General features: G+C 62.2%; 1 protein-coding gene across 2 annotated transcripts; it reads left to right on the top strand.

Annotated features, from left to right (window-relative positions):
* Nucleotides 1-1594: 1594 nt before the first annotated feature.
* Ftcd (formimidoyltransferase cyclodeaminase) lies at nt 1595-15721 on the top strand. Of its 2 annotated transcripts, XM_090350810.1 has the most exons (15): nt 1595-1776; nt 2780-2963; nt 3857-3985; nt 5466-5554; nt 5651-5830; nt 6555-6692; nt 6763-6894; nt 9356-9417; nt 9529-9658; nt 9754-9915; nt 13113-13156; nt 13369-13507; nt 14298-14393; nt 14585-14617; nt 15463-15540. In XM_090350810.1, exons 1-14 carry the CDS (start codon nt 1723-1725, stop codon nt 14609-14611), a joined length of 1566 nt encoding a protein of 521 aa, XP_090206936.1. In that variant the 5' UTR covers nt 1595-1722; the 3' UTR covers nt 14612-14617; nt 15463-15540. The 2 variants fall into 2 exon arrangements, with proteins under 2 accessions (XP_090206936.1, XP_090206927.1); XM_090350801.1 differs by lacking the exon at nt 14585-14617 and having other exon boundaries at nt 1601-1776; nt 15463-15721.
* The last annotated feature ends 1463 nt before the right edge of the window (nt 15722-17184 follow it).

The following is a 17184-nucleotide window of genomic DNA, read 5'->3' as shown; positions in this document are numbered from 1 at the left end:
GGCAGCATAGAATTCCATTTGGATAATAAGTACCACATTTTTTTTTTTTTTTTTTTGCCAGTCCTTGTAGAGAGCTATTACATTCGCCATTACAAGATGGCGCTGGCATCCGCCTTTGTGGTTGCGCCACTGAGTTGTTTGAAAGTTTCCAGGAAAAGATGTGATTGTTCATGAGCTTTATGCATGATTGGAAGTATGTGTAATGCCATATTGCTGCTTGTTTAGAATGTGCTATAGAGGTGTACTTATATTATTGGCTATAGAATTGTAAGAAAGCAAATGTGATTGGATGATGGGCCTATGAAAGCCCAGGGTTTTGAGGAAGTCGGGGTCGACCCGGCATAGCTGTAAGCTTGCTGAATAAACTGCTGCTCGAGAAGAAGTCTCACTTGTTGCGTCTTCCTTGCCGGCCGAGGGGATAGCGACAAGTCCTGAGGTGCCTGGCGCTAGGGCTGGACTTCCCAGGCCAGCTGGAGCTGGGAGCTTGCCAGGGGCCTTAAGGGCAGTGGAGGGAGGAGCTGCGGCCCCTCCCCTGCCTGCCACAGGGGCAAGCTGCAAATCCTCTCACACCTCCCATGACCCACACAAACCGCCATGCTCACGCCCACATGTGCTCTCACACCAGGACGTCATACGCATCAGTATCCATGCACGCTAGCATGCTGCCATCCTCTCCAAACCAGCACCCATGCTACACTAACACCCCATGTACCAACAACACACGTCAACATCTACTCATATAAACATCCACACACCAACACACGCCAGCATCTACACATATCAGCATACAACCCCACGTGCACACCAACACATGCCAACATCCACACACATCAATCCATCTTCCAATATGGATCTACACACCAACGTTCACACCACCTACACACTCACGCCTTCACACACCAACATCCACCCATCAAAACCCATCCTCACCACACCCTCACTAGCACCCACCCCTGTATCACACCCACTAACATTCATTCACACCCCAACACTCATGCTCATTCCAGTGTCCACAGGCACACTCACGTTTACCTCTATAAGCAAGCGCACGGACTGTTACCAGTCCACATGCTGTCATCCAGTGCTCTCACAGCATGTTTATGTGGATTACCCTGACACACACGCATTCACACCGACAGCCCACATGTCCTCGTCACTTCCACACACACCACTTCCCCACTCACACACGAACACCATGCACACACAGGTACACTCTGGTTCTCACCTCCCTGCATCTCTGCTGCATGTCTGAGCTCCCCTGACCACTGCTGAGGGCCAGGCTCCATACTGGACCTTAGGTGCAGCCTCTCCCTCACCATAGGCCTAAGCCCAGTGTTGAACAAGAGGTCACCCAAGCCCAGAAGTCGCCCAGGGTGCCTGGAAGGCCACGTAGAAGGCACCTGGCAGCCCAGGGCCACCCAGGAAGTCAGCTGGGCCCTAGACACACCTGGGGCCTGAGGCCACGCTGGCTAGCGGTGTGTTCCCCTGGACTTTACCCCTTTGAGGGGTGTCAGCACATGCCCCTCTGGCCTGGGCTGCTTTCTGGAGAGCCCAGGCCTGCCAACAGGGCTGTGTCCTGTCCCAGCCAGCTCCCCCTTCCCTGGACTTGCTGGTTAATAAGAAGCCCAGTGCCAGGGCAGCACAACGGTCTTCAGACGGCTGGAGAATCACACAGAATCCTTCCACCGCCCCTCTAGAAGACGACCAGATTGAGGGCTGGCCATGTCCCAGCTGGTGGAGTGTGTCCCCAACTTCTCAGAAGGAAACAACCAGGAGGTGAGGGAGGGTGGGGGGGGTTTAGAACAAGGGGGAGGTGAGAGCCTGGGGGAGGTGAGAGCATGGGGTGTAGATGAGAGCCTAGGGGAGGGGAAAGCAGAGGGAGGTGAGAGCAGGGGGTGTAGATGAGAGCCTGGGGTGTAGATGAGAGCCTGGGGGAGGGGAAAGCAGAGGGAGGTGAGAGCAGGGGGTGTAGGTGAGAGCCTGGGGTGTAGATGAGAGCCTGGGGGAGGGGAAAGCAGAGGGAGGTGAGAGCCTGGGGGAGGTGAGAGCCTGGGGGAGGGGAAAGCAGAGGGAGGTGAGAGCAGGGGGTGTAGGTGAGAGCCTGGGGTGTAGGTGAGAGCCTGGGGTATCTCAGGCCAAGTGCAAAGGCAGGAGGAGGCACAGCCAGGACTCTACACTTCCTGGATTCTGCACTTCCTGCTCCTCAGAGGGCCAGGACTGTGGCATGGGTTCCAGGGACTCTGGCAGCTGGGCTGGGGTGGGCCTGGTGTCTCTGGGGTGCTTCAAGTTGGATTCTTGGCAAGTCAGTGCTTCCTTGAGGGTTGTTTGAGATTGTTGGGCATTAACTCCAGCCCCAATTCCAGGAGTAAAGTTGGGCACTCCATATGGAAACTGAGGCACAGAGAAATCCTCAGGACCTCCGAGGGCCCCAGCCTGAGAGCATGGCACCCCGCCCTGGTGCTAGGCTGAAAGGTCCCAGGCCCCCCAGCCCCCCGATGCGCCGGCAATCTCTGCCCTCCAGGCCTGCAGCTGCTCCTCTGAGAGGCCCTGTGCTTTTCCTGAGTTCACTGTCTCCTGGCAGGCGCCTCTCACCGAGGCTTAGCTGGCCTCGTTTGGCCCTGGAGTGCCCAGGGCCACTGGGAAGGGGTCTTCCTGCCCTAGGCAGGCTCTGGGGGAGCCCCTGCCCCAGCCTAGGTCCACATCTGGAGGAGGACAGCAGGCATGCCGGGATGCACCCCGCTCCCACGGGCACTGAGTGCCGGGCCTGGCCTGTGTTCAGGTGATCGACGCCATCTCCCAGGCCATCACCCAGACCCCGGGCTGTGTGCTTCTGGACGTGGATGCAGGGCCTTCCACCAACCGCACTGTCTACACCTTTGTGGGGCCGCCGGAGAGTGTGGTCCAGGGGGCCCTCAGCGCTGCCCGCACAGCCTGGCGGCTCATCGACATGAGCAGACACAAGGGTAAGGCCAGCCTGGGGGCAGAGGTGCCTGCGTGTCCCTGCCAAGCACCACCCTGGTCCCTGGGCGTCTGGAGAGGGGCAGGCGCAGAGGAGGCTGCAGAGTGGGCTTCTCCTTGGAGGACCTGGGGTTGGGGTAGGGCCACCCAGAGGGTTCACCTGGGAGGTTCCACCGTTACTTGTGGCCGGGACCGTGGCAGTGCTGCCTGGGAGGTGTGGGCGCTCTCTTGGGAGCCCCGCAGAGGCTCGCTTATCCTAGGGTTTTGACAATACTGAGCATGTCCTGGGGAAAGACCCTGGAAACGGACCTGCCAGCCTCCCCCAAACCAAACACTGGGGTGGGTAGAGTCAAAGATCAGTGGACACAGAGATGGCCAAAGGGCCTCTACCCACCCGGGGTGGGAGGGTCAGGGTGCCAAAAGTGGAAATCAGATAAGAGGTTTGCCAAGGTGTGAAGAGCTGGGTTTGTGGGCAGAGGACTGGACGGGTCAAGGCAGCAGAGGGAGGCGTTGCGAGTGGGGTGGCAGGAATGCTGGGCTGTTAGAGGAAGATCAGGGCCAGCGGGAGCCAGGCAGCCCGGGCTCGGGGACTCACGGGAGCCAGGCAGACCGCGCTGGACTTGTAGTAAAGACAGAGGTTTATCCCAAAGGTTCCAACTGGCTCAGGCCTCGTGGCCTCTCGAGTCCCAGAGCCTCCCTTGCTGGCCAGGAGCTCAGGTGATGCCTCGGCATCTGGTAGGTTGTTGTGGAGGAGCTGCTGCCGCCAGCCAGGCTGCTGCTAGGCGGACTGGCTGCGGCCGGCGGTGTGGGCAGTGGAGACCTGGCTGAGGCGGCTGCGGGGATGGGGACATGGCCCCAGCACGCCTCTGCTCCCCACGTCCTCCCGTGTGCTCCGCAGGGGAGCACCCGCGCATGGGCGCCCTGGACGTCTGCCCCTTCATCCCTGTGAGGGACGTCAGCATGGACCAGTGTGTGCTCTGCGCCCAGGCCTTTGGCCAGAGACTGGCGGAGGAGCTGCAGGTGCCAGGTGAGTGCCCGTGGGTTCCCTCTGCCAGGCGTCTTCCAGGTCCCTGCCCTGGACATCTTGTAGAAGTACAGCTCAAGCCATGAGAGGTGGTACAGGCCTGAAACACCATCTGAGGAGAATCACAGGGGTAAAGTTAATGAGACTGTATTCCAGCAAAGGGGCTGCCTGGGGCCTAGACAACATGGTGGAGTTCAGCCTAGCAAGTGGAGGCCTTAACTTCAGTCCCAACACCAAAACAAACACACAAACAAAAGACCTAACTGTTGTGCCCTGAGACGGGGTCCCCAGAGAAAACCACCGAGATAGAGGCGTCCAAAATGCAAAAGCAAGGTTTATTGCCGGTTACAAGCCAGGCAGGGAACTTGTCCACGCAGTGAGGCGGGAGGAGCCGTTAATCAGGGTTTTCACAGTCCTTTTAAAGGCAAAAATCACAGGTTTACAGCTGGCTGCTGGTCGGGTGAGATAAGGGGACTTCCCAGGCTGATGGGAAGTTCTCACGCCAGATGAGTCCCATTCAACTGTCAGAGAGTAGTTTTATGGCTTGGGAAACAAATGCTATACATGTTATACGCACAGTCTAATTTTGACACAAAATAGGCCAGTTCCTGGAGCTTATGGACATCTGTGCGAACGATGGCTAACTAGGGTCCAGAGGTTCCTGTGTGTGCAGCCTCTGGGTCCTTGGAGATTTTTCAAATCAGTTTTTTTATTCTGCTCCCGAAAGGGAATAATTTGGGGTCTGGGGGTAGTTATTTTTCATCTCTACACTAACAATACCAAACAAACCCCAAGTGTCAGGCGTTACCAGAAAAAAAGTCACTTTGAGCAAATCAACACACCAGAAAGTTCCAACTTTTTAAATAATGAGGTAAAGCAAAAGAAACCACCACAGAACACAGCCGTGCCCGCTCCGTGCCGCAGTGCCAGGCGGGGCCAGGTAGTCGTGTTGTAAAGCTGTCCAGTGAGATTACTCAACGGATTACAAGAAAAGCCTTCAAAGAGAGAACAATTTCACCTTGGGGATGAACTTAGTCAAGACGACTGGAGCCATGGGCTAGACCTAGACAGACGCGCGCGCGCGCGTGCACAGCGTGAGGGAGTGGGCGGCCAGGACGGCCGGCCAGGAGCCCATGTTCCACAAACATGGTGACCTCTGAGGCTGGGCCCTGTGGCCAGCAGTGGGGGCTGGCAGGAGAGTCTCTGCCTTTGTCTTGCCCCTTCCACTGTGGCTGGGTTCCTCCCCATCCCGGCTCTAACCACCGTCTCCGGGGCATCCGTGCCGGGTGGGTGAGAGCCATGCTGGGCCCATCCAAATTGTGGTATCCATCCCGAGGCCTCGAGAGAGACGTGGTCCCCGGAGCTGCGGTGGGTGGTCGGCCCCTGGCTGAGGCTGGAGGGAGCCAGCTGCCCGGCCCAGGCCCTCGGGGACAGGACCCCAGGCTCTCCGTCACCGTGACCTGACCAGCTGGGTCCCTTGCAGTGTACCTGTACGGCGAGGCAGCGAGGACCGCTGGGCGTCGAGCTCTGCCAGCTATCCGGGCTGGGGAGTACGAGGGCCTGCCTGAGAAGGTGCAGACCCCGCGGGCTGGGCCTGGGAGCACCGCCGCCCTTCCCTCTGCAGCCCTGGTGGCCTGGGCCCCCCTCACCCCGCTGAATGTCCCGCAGCTCAAGCAGGCAGAATGGGCACCCGACTTCGGCCCCAGCTCCTTCATCCCTAGTTGGGGGGCCACCGCCACGGGCGCCCGGAAGTTCCTCATCGCGTTCAACATCAACCTGCTCAGTACCAAGGAGCAGGCCCACCGCATTGCCCTCAACCTCAGGGAGCAGGGCCGAGGGAAGGGCCAGGCAAGTGGCTGTGGCCTCTCTTCTCCCCCCTCCCCTTCCCTGGGCCCTGGGAGGCCAGCATCCCCAGGGAGGGCCAGGGAGGGAGGCGGTGTCCTGGGGGGCAGCAGAGAGGAGAGTAGGATGGAGACGGAGGCCTTGGCACCCTGCAGGCCCCAGCCCATCGGTGTGCCAGGCCTCCAGGGTGCAGTGGGCAGTCTTGTGGAGAGGGGTGAGAGTGGTCATCCCACAAGAGGACTCCTTCCCCTCCCTGGCCGGCTCAGGCCAGGTGGGGAAAGAGGATGAAGGGCCTCAGTGACAGCCTGGCTCAGCCCCCTCCACGGGGGACAGCCTGGCTCAGCCCCCCTCCACGGGGGACAGCCTGGCTCAGCCCCCTCCACGGGGGACAGCCTGGCTCAGCCCCCTCCACGGGGGACAGCCTGGCTCAGCCCCCTCCACGGGGGACAGCCTGGCTCAGCCCCCTCCACGGGGGACAGCCTGGCTCAGCCCCCTCCACGGGGGACAGCCTGGCTCAGCCCCCTCCACGGGGGACAGCCTGGCTCAGCCCTCCTCCACGGGGGACAGCCTGGCTCAGCCCCCTCCACGGGGGACAGCCTGGCTCAGCCCCCTCCACGGGGGACAGCCTGGCTCAGCCCTCCTCCACGGGGGACAGCCTGGCTCAGCCAGGCTGGGCAGGAGCCTGCGGGGTGCACTTCCTCACCCAACCTGGGAGATGGCTCCTTTGCAGCCGGGTCGTCTGAAAAAGGTCCAGGGCATCGGCTGGTACCTGGATGAGAAGAACCTGGCTCAGGTGTCCACCAACCTCCTGGACTTTGAGGTCACCGCTCTGCACACAGTCTATGAGGAGACCTGCCGAGAGGCCCAGGTGGGCTGGGCGGGAGCCACACCCCGGCCTGGAGCCCCGCCCTGGGGCTGACACTGCCTGTGTCTTGCAGGAGCTCAGCCTGCCCGTGGTGGGCTCACAGCTGGTGGGCCTGGTGCCCCTGAAGGCCTTGCTGGACGCTGCAGCCTTCTACTGCCACAAGGAGAACCTGTTTGTGCTGGAGGAGGAGCAGCGACTCAGGCTGGTGGGTCTGGTCCAGGAGGGTGGGGCAGGCTGCTCCGGGCACCCCCTGCGTGGGTGTGAGCTGCAGTGCAGGCCTGGGGCCAGGGCTGTACCCTCCTCTACCTCCCATTTCCTTGAGTTTAGGAGACACGATTTTCATTTTCATCACCTGCTATGAAAATGAAAATATTTTACTCTCATCTTTTTCCCGATTTTTTTTTTTGCCAGTCCTGGGGTTTGAACTCAGGGCCTGAGCACTGTCCTTGGGCTTTTCCCTCAAGGCTAGCACTCTGCCACTTGAGCCACAGCATCATTTCTGGCTTTTTCTCTGTATGCGGTAGTGGGTCTTGGTGCATGCTAGGCAAACACTCTACCACTAGGCCAAACTCCCGGCCCCTTTCTCCTGATTTTTTAAAAATATTTTTGAGAGTGCCGGGAGTTTGGCCTAGTGGTTAAAGTGCTTGCCAAGCATGCATGAAGACCCGGGTTCGATTCCTCGGTACCACATACATAGAAAAAGCCGGAAGTGGTGCTGAGGCTCAAGTGGCAGAGCTCTAGCCTTGAGAAAGTCCAAGGACAGTGCTCAGGCCCTGAGCTCAAGCCCAGGACTGGCAAAAAAAAAAAAATTTTTTTTTTGAGAGTGTGGACTTGTGATTAAGCTTTTAAGTCTATGTAGTAGCACACGTAAACTTTTAGCACTTGCTTATGTATCTTAGACAATGCCATCGACTTTTGGGAAGAATTGGGCACCTTGGAGTGAGCTCAAGTCTCCAGACTTGAGGCGTGTTGTTACTCACATTCTTCTCTTCTTCCTCCCTGTAACCTTTACTTCCTTTAACCATAGCCACTCATCTCAACTGTATCACATACCCATGCAGGCCCCATGAGATCATATGGCTTTTCTGTTTATTCCACTCTTGTGCATGTCTGTTTGCTGGCAGACCTTCCTGGAAGGGTCCCAGGGTTTTACCCTGAGCTCTCTGGGGATGTCTTCCTGTGACCCTGTGGGTCATGGGGCTTGAACTCTGGGCTTGGGCACTGTCCCTGAGCTCTTCAGCTCAAGGCCACAGCCCCACTTCCCATTTTCTAGTGACTAATTGGAGATACGAGTCTCATGGCTTTGTAGTGCCCAGGCTGGCTTTGAACTGCGACCCTCAGATCTCAGCCTCCTGAGTAGCTAGGATTACAGGCGTGAGCCACCATGCCTGGCTTTCCTGTGACCTTCTTGCGAGATGGCTGAATAACTGGGATTGCAAATCCCTGTTTTTCTCTGGGAATTGTGCAGACACATCTTCTCATGTTCCAGAAGAAAAAGTCTGGAGAAAGTGTGTGGCCAGTTCAGCCTAGACACACTTCTCCAGGGGACTTCCTTCTTACCCTGCTAGCTGTGTCCTAATTTCGACTAGTCTTCATGAGTTTTCTAGATTTGTAGATACTATTCCTCCTTAGTTCCAAGAATATTCTGTGTGTGTGTGTGTGTGTGTGTGTGTGTGTGTGTACATGTGCTGGTACAGGGCTTGAACTCACTCAGCTGTTTTTTGTTTGTTTCTTTGTTTTTGCTCACAGCTGGCACCCAGCACTTGAGCCTCTGATTTCTAGCTTTGCAGTTCTTCAGCACATGCACTTTGGAATTTTATCTGTGGCAGTTCTTGGGAGTCCTGGGCTTGTTTCTCCTCCACAGGGGGCTTAAGGTGTGTGCTTGAGGACTCCTCCTCCCGAGGGTCCCCTAAGCTACTCCCTTTGTTCATAGCCCCCACCATGGAGGCTGACTTCTGGCTGGGAGTTCTCAGGAGAGATTTCCCAGGCGTCACCCAGCGGGAACCCAATGATCCCAATCTGGGCCTTCTGGAGGGTGTCTTTCATGCAAAGGCATGCCACCCTTGGCTGTGGGGAGGGTGGCTCTCCTGGGGACAGAGCCGGAGTCAGGACTGACAGGCCTCCGGTCACTTCTGGCTTGGCGTGGCTTCTGCTGCCCTGTCTGGATTCGCCCAGTGTTGACGCTGCTTTGAGGAATTCTCTCTGCCTGGGGTCTCCTGCACTGGGAGGCTTTAGGAATTCTCTCTGCCTGGTTACTTGCCGATTATGTCTGTGCTCGCTCACCGTGCAAGTCCCGCGGTGTCCCTCGGGCGCATGCCCCACTGGCTCTGCGTGGAGGCTGTGTCACTAGGGGAGCTGCTCCTCGGGGGGTTGAGAATGCCCATCACTGTGTCACCAGTTTCCTTTTTACCTTGCACACTGGTGAAATGTACCTTTCCTCCCATTTTCTGCTGACGTGGGTCAGACACGGTCAGAAGCAGCCAGCATCTGGTCCCGGGACCCAGCAGGTCCCTTCTCAGCAAAGGCCTGGCTAGCAGAGAGGCTGTGCCGGGAGCCAGTGCCCGGCTGGGCCCGGCGGCCCCCCGGAGCCGGTCAGCAGGGCTCCTGGAGCGGCTGTGGGCGGCGGAGGACCCCGCGGGCAGGGGCTGAGGGCGCCTCTCTTCCAGGTGATCCACAGGCTGGGCTTGGACTCCCTGACGCCCTTCAACCCCAAGGAGAGGATCATTGAGTGAGGCTGGCCCTCCCGTGCCCCCCCTGGCCTTCCCTGCCTCCCCTCCCCCCTCCGCCCTCCCCCTCCTTGGCTGGGGCGGGGTCCCAGAGCCCTGCCCGCCCCCCGCAGGTACCTGGTCCCCGAGGGCCCCCGGGGCCCCAGCCTGCTGGACCGGTCCCTGCGCGCCTTCGTCCGCGAGGTGGGCGCGCGCTCGGCGGCGCCCGGGGGCGGCTCGGTGGCGGCGGCGGCGGCCGCGATGGTGAGCGCGCGGCGGGGCCGGGGGCGGCGGGGCGGGGGGCGGCGGGGACCCGCGGCCCGGGCCCCTCGAGCGTCCGCCCCGGCTCGGCTCCGCAGGGCGCGGCGCTGGGCTCCATGGCGGCGCAGATGACCTTCGGGCGGCGGCGGTTCGAGCACCTGGACCCCGCCATGCGGCGCCTGATCCCCGCCTTCCACGCGGCCTCCGCGCGCCTGGCCGCGCTGGTGGACGAGGACGCGCGGGCCTTCGCCGGCTGCCTGGTGAGTGTGCGGGGGGCCGGGGCCTCTGCCCAGAGCCGCGGGGACAGTCACGGCGATAGCGGCAATGGAAGGGCCGCGGGGACAGCGCGCCGGGGAGGAGGAGGAAGAGCGCGCCGGGGAGGAGGAGGAAGAGCGCGCCGGGGAGGAGGAGGAAGAGCGCGCCGGGGAGGAGGAGGAGGAAGAGCGCGCCGGGGAGGAGGAGGAGGAAGAGCGCGCCGGGGAGGAGGAGGAGGAAGAGCGCGCCGGGGAGGAGGAGGAGGAAGAGCGCGCCGGGGAGGAGGAGGAGGAAGAGCGCGCCGGGGAGGAGGAGGAGGAAGAGCGCGCCGGGGAGGAGGAGGAGGAAGAGCGCGCCGGGGAGGAGGAGGAGGAAGAGCGCGCCGGGGAGGAGGAGGAGGAAGAGCGCGCCGGGGAGGAGGAAGAAGAGCGCGCCGGGGAGGAGGAGGAAGAGCGCGCCGGGGAGGAGGAGGAAGAGCGCGCCGGGGAGGAGGAGGAGGAAGAGCGCGCCGGGGAGGAGGAGGAGGAAGAGCGCGCCGGGGAGGAGGAGGAAGAGCGCGCCGGGGAGGAGGAAGAAGAGCGCGCCGGGGAGGAGGAGGAAGAAGAGCGCGCCGGGGAGGAGGAGGAAGAAGAGCGCGCCGGGGAGGAGGAGGAAGAAGAGCGCGCCGGGGAGGAGGAGGAAGAGCGCGCCGGGGAGGAGGAGGAGGAAGAGCGCGCCGGGGAGGAGGAGGAAGAGCGCGCCGGGGAGGAGGAGGAGGAAGAGCGCGCTGGGGAGGAGGAAGAAGAGCGCGCCGGGGAGGAGGAAGAAGAGCGCGCCGGGGAGGAGGAGGAGGAAGAGCGCGCCGGGGAGGAGGAGGAGGAAGAGCGCGCCGGGGAGGAGGAGGAGGAAGAGCGCGCCGGGGAGGAGGAGGAGGAAGAGCGCGCCGGGGAGGAGGAGGAAGAGCGCGCCGGGGAGGAGGAGGAGGAAGAGCGCGCCGGGGAGGAGGAGGAAGAAGAGCGCGCCGGGGAGGAGGAGGAAGAGCGCGCCGGGGAGGAGGAGGAGGAAGAGCGCGCCGGGGAGGAGGAGGAGGAAGAGCGCGCCGGGGAGGAGGAAGAAGAGCGCGCCGGGGAGGAGGAGGAAGAAGAGCGCGCCGGGGAGGAGGAGGAAGAAGAGCGCGCCGGGGAGGAGGAGGAAGAGCGCGCCGGGGAGGAGGAGGAGGAAGAGCGCGCCGGGGAGGAGGAGGAAGAAGAGCGCGCCGGGGAGGAGGAGGAAGAGCGCGCCGGGGAGGAGGAGGAGGAAGAGCGCGCCGGGGAGGAGGAGGAGGAAGAGCGCGCCGGGGAGGAGGAGGAGGAAGAGCGCGCCGGGGAGGAGGAGGAAGAGCGCGCCGGGGAGGAGGAGGAAGAGCGCGCCGGGGAGGAGGAGGAAGAGCGCGCCGGGGAGGAGGAAGAAGAGCGCGCCGGGGAGGAGGAGGAGGAAGAGCGCGCCGGGGAGGAGGAGGAGGGAGAGCGCGCCGGGGAGGAGGAGGAAGAGCGCGCCGGGGAGGAGGAGGAGGAAGAGCGCGCCGGGGAGGAGGAGGAGGGAGAGCGCGCCGGGGAGGAGGAGGAGGGAGAGCGCGCCGGGGAGGAGGAGGAGGGAGAGCGCGCCGGGGAGGAGGAGGAAGAGCGCGCCGGGGAGGAGGAGGAGGAAGAGCGCGCCGGGGAGGAGGAGGAGGAAGAGCGCGCCGGGGAGGAGGAAGAAGAGCGCGCCGGGGAGGAGGAGGAGGAAGAGCGCGCCGGGGAGGAGGAGGAGGAAGAGCGCGCCGGGGAGGAGGAAGAAGAGCGCGCCGGGGAGGAGGAGGAAGAAGAGCGCGCCGGGGAGGAGGAGGAAGAAGAGCGCGCCGGGGAGGAGGAGGAAGAGCGCGCCGGGGAGGAGGAGGAGGAAGAGCGCGCCGGGGAGGAGGAGGAAGAGCGCGCCGGGGAGGAGGAGGAAGAGCGCGCCGGGGAGGAGGAGGAAGAGCGCGCCGGGGAGGAGGAGGAAGAGCGCGCCGGGGAGGAGGAGGAGGAAGAGCGCGCCGGGGAGGAGGAGGAGGAAGAGCGCGCCGGGGAGGAGGAGGAGGAAGAGCGCGCCGGGGAGGAGGAGGAGGAAGAGCGCGCCGGGGAGGAGGAGGAAGAGCGCGCCGGGGAGGAGGAGGAAGAGCGCGCCGGGGAGGAGGAGGAGGAAGAGCGCGCCGGGGAGGAGGAGGAAGAAGAGCGCGCCGGGGAGGAGGAAGAAGAGCGCGCCGGGGAGGAGGAGGAAGAAGAGCGCGCCGGGGAGGAGGAGGAAGAAGAGCGCGCCGGGGAGGAGGAAGAAGAGCGCGCCGGGGAGGAGGAGGAAGAAGAGCGCGCCGGGGAGGAGGAGGAAGAAGAGCGCGCCGGGGAGGAGGAAGAAGAGCGCGCCGGGGAGGAGGAGGAAGAGCGCGCCGGGGAGGAGGAGGAGGAAGAGCGCGCCGGGGAGGAGGAGGAAGAGCGCGCCGGGGAGGAGGAGGAAGAGCGCGCCGGGGAGGAGGAAGAAGAGCGCGCCGGGGAGGAGGAGGAGGAAGAGCGCGGCGTGCTCACCCCCTCCCCGCCTCCCCCAGCCCACCGTCCTCCCGGCCCGCCCCGGCCCCACTGCCCAGGCCGGGGCTGGTGGGGTTCACCGTGAAGAGGTCGCCAGCCACTCCCAACCCACTCATGGCACAGGCAGCGTCTGGGAGATGGGGGACAGGGAGGGCGTCGAGGGTCACAGGACAGGAGCTGGGCACAGGGAGGGGGTCTAGGGTCACAGGACGGGCGTCGAGGGGCACAGGACAGGAGCTGGGCACAGGGAGGAGGTCGAGGGGGACAGGGAGGGCGTCGAGGGGCACAGGACAGGAGCTGGGCACAGGGAGGGGGTCGAGGGGCACAGGGAGGGCGTCGAGGCGGCCAGGACTTGTGTTGGGTCCTCTTGGCACAGCACAGTTTGAAATCGGCCCTGCCTAGGGAGGGAGTGGCGTCTGGGAGGGATGTGGGGTGGAATTCAGACCTCCCAGACCTGCAGTCTTTCCCTCTGGAAGCAAGCGCCCAGACACCTGTGTGGCCCTCCCCTGGGAGGGGATGCCAAGGACAACCACAGACCCCAGAGTCTCTCCACCCTGGGAGAAGGTGCGCACTGCGGCCTGTTGCCCTCACGTGTCCCGGGGCACAGCCCGCACTCCCGTCAGTGCTAGTTGGTCTTTTTTTCCTGGCAGGAGGCAATGAAGCTGCCCAGGAACACCCCTGAGGAGAGGAGCAGGTGAGCACGGCCCTGGTGCAGGGGAGCTGTTGTGGCGTGTCACACCCCGTCACAGGCATTGAGGGACTTGTCTCCTTGGTCAGGGTCAGGCTCAGAGGGTCCTATGCCCAGCTGACACCAGCACCCATTTCCTCCGGGGCACGTGGCCGCCCTGCAGGAGGGGCCCTGCAATCCCCCAGCTCACAATATCATCATCATCCCTTCCCTTCCAGGCACGCGGCCGCCCTGCAGGAGGGGCTGAGGCAGGCAGTGGCTGTGCCGCTGGCCCTGGCAGAGACAGTGTCATCGCTGTGGCCTGTGCTTCAGGAGCTGGCCCTGTGTGGGAACCTGGCCTGCCTGTCAGATCTGCAGGTACAGCTGGCACTGGCCCTCACGGCTGTTCATGGCAGAGGCCTTGGCTTTCTTTTCCAGCTGGGCCAGCTCCTTTGGTTTTCGTTTTGTGTTTTGAGACCGTCTCACTGAGTGCTGGGGTGAGAGCTGTGTTGAGGCCTTGTTCCAAGCTGCCTGGCAGGCGGGCAGCAGCTCAGGAGCCTCCAGAGCCACTGGCTGTGCACCATGCTAGCCACTCCCTCCTCTTCCTGTCCCCATCCTGGAAGTCACCTGGAGCCCCTGGACTGACCCCGTGTTGTGCCTGTAGACCAGACAGGGCAGTCACCCCTGGACCCCACGCCCGTGGGTCTTTCCAGGGACGAGGGCATCTTTCAGGACTGGGTTCCCAGGACCCAGAGCAGTGGCCTTTGGTCCCCAGAGGATGTCCTTGGGGACAGGTACACTGCACAGAGGGCATGGCTCAGAGGGGACAGCTTGGCCTCTGGGACAGTGGCCCAGCTTCAGGTTTGTCAGAACATGGCTGGCACAACTTCCCCCTGCCCTTTGGGGCCACATCTGCTCTGCTAAGAGGTTTCCCCTCCCCAGCTCCAAAGTGAGGCTGCGGTGTCACTGCGGCCATCTGCTCCCTGTGCGGCAGGGGCAGGGCCTCCGGGCGCAAGAAGGAAGCGTCCATCGGGGGCCCGACCTGGCACTTACTGGAGCCCTTGGGATGCGGCAGCTTGCTGAGTCGATTTCTGAGGTGTGAAGGTCCGTGGTCTGGCTGGGCAGCCAAGAGTCCTGGGGTCGGCTCCACCTCCTGGTGTTTCTGCAGGTGGCAGCCAAAGCCTTGGAGATGGGTGTGTTTGGCGCCTACTTCAACGTGCTTATCAACCTGAAGGATGTGACAGATGACATGTTTAAGGACCAGGTGGGCTGATGGGGACCAGGAGCCGGGCGGGGTCCAGAGGCTGTGTCGTCACTCACGGGCAGGTTTGGTTTCTGTTGGCCAGCTTCAGGTGGACAAGGCTTTGGGGACAGGCCAAGCCTCTCTCTGGCAGCAGAGGGAGCATAGTAGCCAGGTAGCCGCTGGTCTCTCCTTTGTCCATTCCCTTCCCGCAGGACCAGTGCTTGCTGGACTGGGCCTGAGAAACGGTAGGTGGAAAGACCTCGGGTAGACTTCAGCAAACCTGTGCCTGTGGTGTAGCTGAGGACCTGGCCGTGAGGCTGGGACCACGAGTGCCAGCCACGGAAAGGGCAGTGGTCTCCTCAGCAGGTCTGAACTCAGTTCTGTGGGACATAAGCACAGCATCGTGTGTGGGACTTGTCTCGAGCGCTGGAGCCCTTTCCTAGCAAGCATGACACACGGGGCTCCATCCTCAGTCTTCCCCTCATCCCCTCCTCCTGCCTTCCTCCCCTCCCCCTCCCCCCTTTGCCTCTCTCTCTCTCTCTCTCTCTCTCTCTCTCTCTCTCTCTCTCTCTCTCTCTCTCTCTCACACACACACACACACACATACACACCATATATGTTTTTGGTGGCATTAACATTCACAACATCGTGCGGCCACTATCTCTAACACATTCCAGAATATTCTCATTCCTCTGAAGAAAGCCCTGGCCCCAACCCCGACAGCTGTTCTTTGGCCTCGGTCTCCTGGCCCTATTTTGTGGTTAGTTCTGATGTGGGATGGTGACAGTGGAGCCTTTCCAGGGGCTTGTGATGCTGTCCCTCTGAGGCTGGGGCGTGGTGATGCCCTGGGCAGAAAGAATGGAGCGGTCTGCAGTGTCACGGGGTCTGGCTGTCTCAGAGTTCTTGTCCACACTGAGAATCCTGCAGGAAGCTGCAGAGATGACCCCATCGCCTTGGGGGACAGGCTGTGGAGGTGTGGCCTGCAGGGCAGTCCGTGGAGTGGGCAGTGTCTCAGGCCAGGGGTCAGGGCCACAGCAGGGGTAGAGGGGGTGCCCACTCTGTCGGGTGACACGCCCTCTGTGTCTGTCAGGTCCACCAACGCGTGTCCAGTCTCCTGCAGGAAGCCAAGACCCAGGCTGCCTCGGTGTTGGCCAGCCTGGAGGCGCGTCGGGAGTGACCGCGGCCATGTAGCTCCAGGCTGCCGCCCCACCCACCCACAGGCCCAGGCGCGGGCTTGGCACGGGCTGGGGCCAGCGACAACAGGGCAGTGGAGTGGACTGACCTGAGGTCTGTGGGTGCACAGCCATCTTCTGTTACCTGGGACTCCAGTAAAGTCAATGGCAAACCTGTGTACTGTGCTTGTGTTTGGGGACAAAGCTGAGAACTCAGGCTGGTCTGAGGGCTGTGAGGTGACAGTCGTAGCTACAGGGTCCCCAAGGTAGCACAAGCTTGGGAGCTGTGCCCAGACCCAGGAGGCTCAGGTCAGGCTGCCAGGGTGACTGACAGGGATGGCCCACACCGTGCAAGATTGCCAGGGCACAGGGCTCTCAAAGTAGCAGCTCGGGCACAGAGGCTGAGATGGGGGCTGTCCTCAAGTCTCATCTGACTGTGCCTGAGGGGAGGGGGCTTGGCACAGAGTCTGAGCACCTGCCTGTGTGCAGAGTGGGAAGAGACAGGGACCTGACTTTGGGCAGTGATGGCACTGCCTAGACCCCCCCCCCCTCCCCGCTCATGCACAGTGGACCTGGGTGGAGAGAGGAGGAGGCCAGGTCCAGAGGGCCATGCAGGGCACGGAGGGAGTAACCGCTACAGCTGTGGGCTCCCAGTGTGCCCACATGCCCCTGTTGTCCTACAGGGCTCCTGTCACGACAGTCTTCACTGTCCCCAGGAAGGGCCCACTGTCCTGGAGACTTTCTCAGTGCCCTCAGGTGCCCACTGTTCCCCTGGGAATACTGCCTGGGCCTGTGAGTACCAGGCCTCCTCGGCTTAGTCTCTGCCTTCTGCCATGTTTCTGAGCAGCCACAGATCCAGCCTCCCCTGGTCATGGGGGCCAGGGTACAGAGCTGGGGGGACACAGACGGTGAGGGCCCTGCCTTGGCAGGCAGGAGCTGTGCTCCTGATGTTTTCATGGGTTAGGAGGCACCTACACGCCTCAGGTGAGTCCATCTTCAGACCACAAGACTGTATCTGGTATTCTTTCCTCCTCCTCCTCCTCCTCCTCCTCCTCCTCCTCCTCCTCCTCCTCCTCCTCCTCCTCCCTGCCAGTCCTGGGCTTGGGCTCAGGACCTGAGCACTGTCCTTGGTTTTTTTTTTCTTTCTCAAGACTAGCACCTGAGCCTCAGCACCACTTCTGGCTTTTTCTGTGTGTGTGGTACCGAGGAATGGAACCCGGGTCTCCGTGCGTGCTAGGCAGGCACTTACCACTAGGCCGCACTCCCGGCCTCATCTGGTGTTCTTTCTAAACGTTCCTTAGCAGGGTACTGCCTGGCGGCGGGGAGAGCCTCAGCCTCCGGGGTGCTCAGGAGCCTGGCTGCAGGCTGCTGGGGTCAGGGCTCTCAGGGCCGTGTTGCCTGGAGAGGTGCTCTATGATCTGGCAAGACCAGTTGTTGCAGTACACTGTTGACGGTGCGCTGAGGACCATGGCTGTGTTACCTTGAGCAGCTTTGGGCCCTGCTTTTAAGAAAGGCCGGTACAATGCTGGCCCGGGAGGGGACTCGTGTTGGGGCTAGGCTTCTGCGCAGCGTGAGAGGTCGCTGGCTCCGAGCTTCATGGTCAGTCTGCCCAGGACAGAGTCCAGCACTTGTGGGGCTGT

This window comes from Megascapheus bottae, chromosome 1 (genome assembly GCF_031878675.1).
Source record: "Megascapheus bottae isolate mThoBot1 chromosome 1, mThoBot2.hap1, whole genome shotgun sequence".
In the NCBI taxonomy this organism is placed as follows: Eukaryota; Metazoa; Chordata; class Mammalia; order Rodentia; family Geomyidae; genus Megascapheus; species Megascapheus bottae.
The sequence above is the reverse complement of the archived record's forward strand: the minus strand, read 5'-3'. Positions and strand labels throughout refer to the sequence as shown.

Bases quoted from the DNA above. Each gene is read 5' to 3' on its own strand.
- Ftcd (XM_090350801.1), top strand. From the start codon at position 1,723: ATGTCCCAGCTGGTGGAGTGTGTCCCCAACTTCTCAGAAGGAAACAAC. The intron at 5,555-5,650 runs GTGCAGACCCCG...AATGTCCCGCAG, and splicing joins ACGAGGGCCTGCCTGAGAAG to CTCAAGCAGGCAGAATGGGC. The intron at 14,394-15,462 runs GTGGGCTGATGG...TGTGTCTGTCAG, and splicing joins ATGACATGTTTAAGGACCAG to GTCCACCAACGCGTGTCCAG.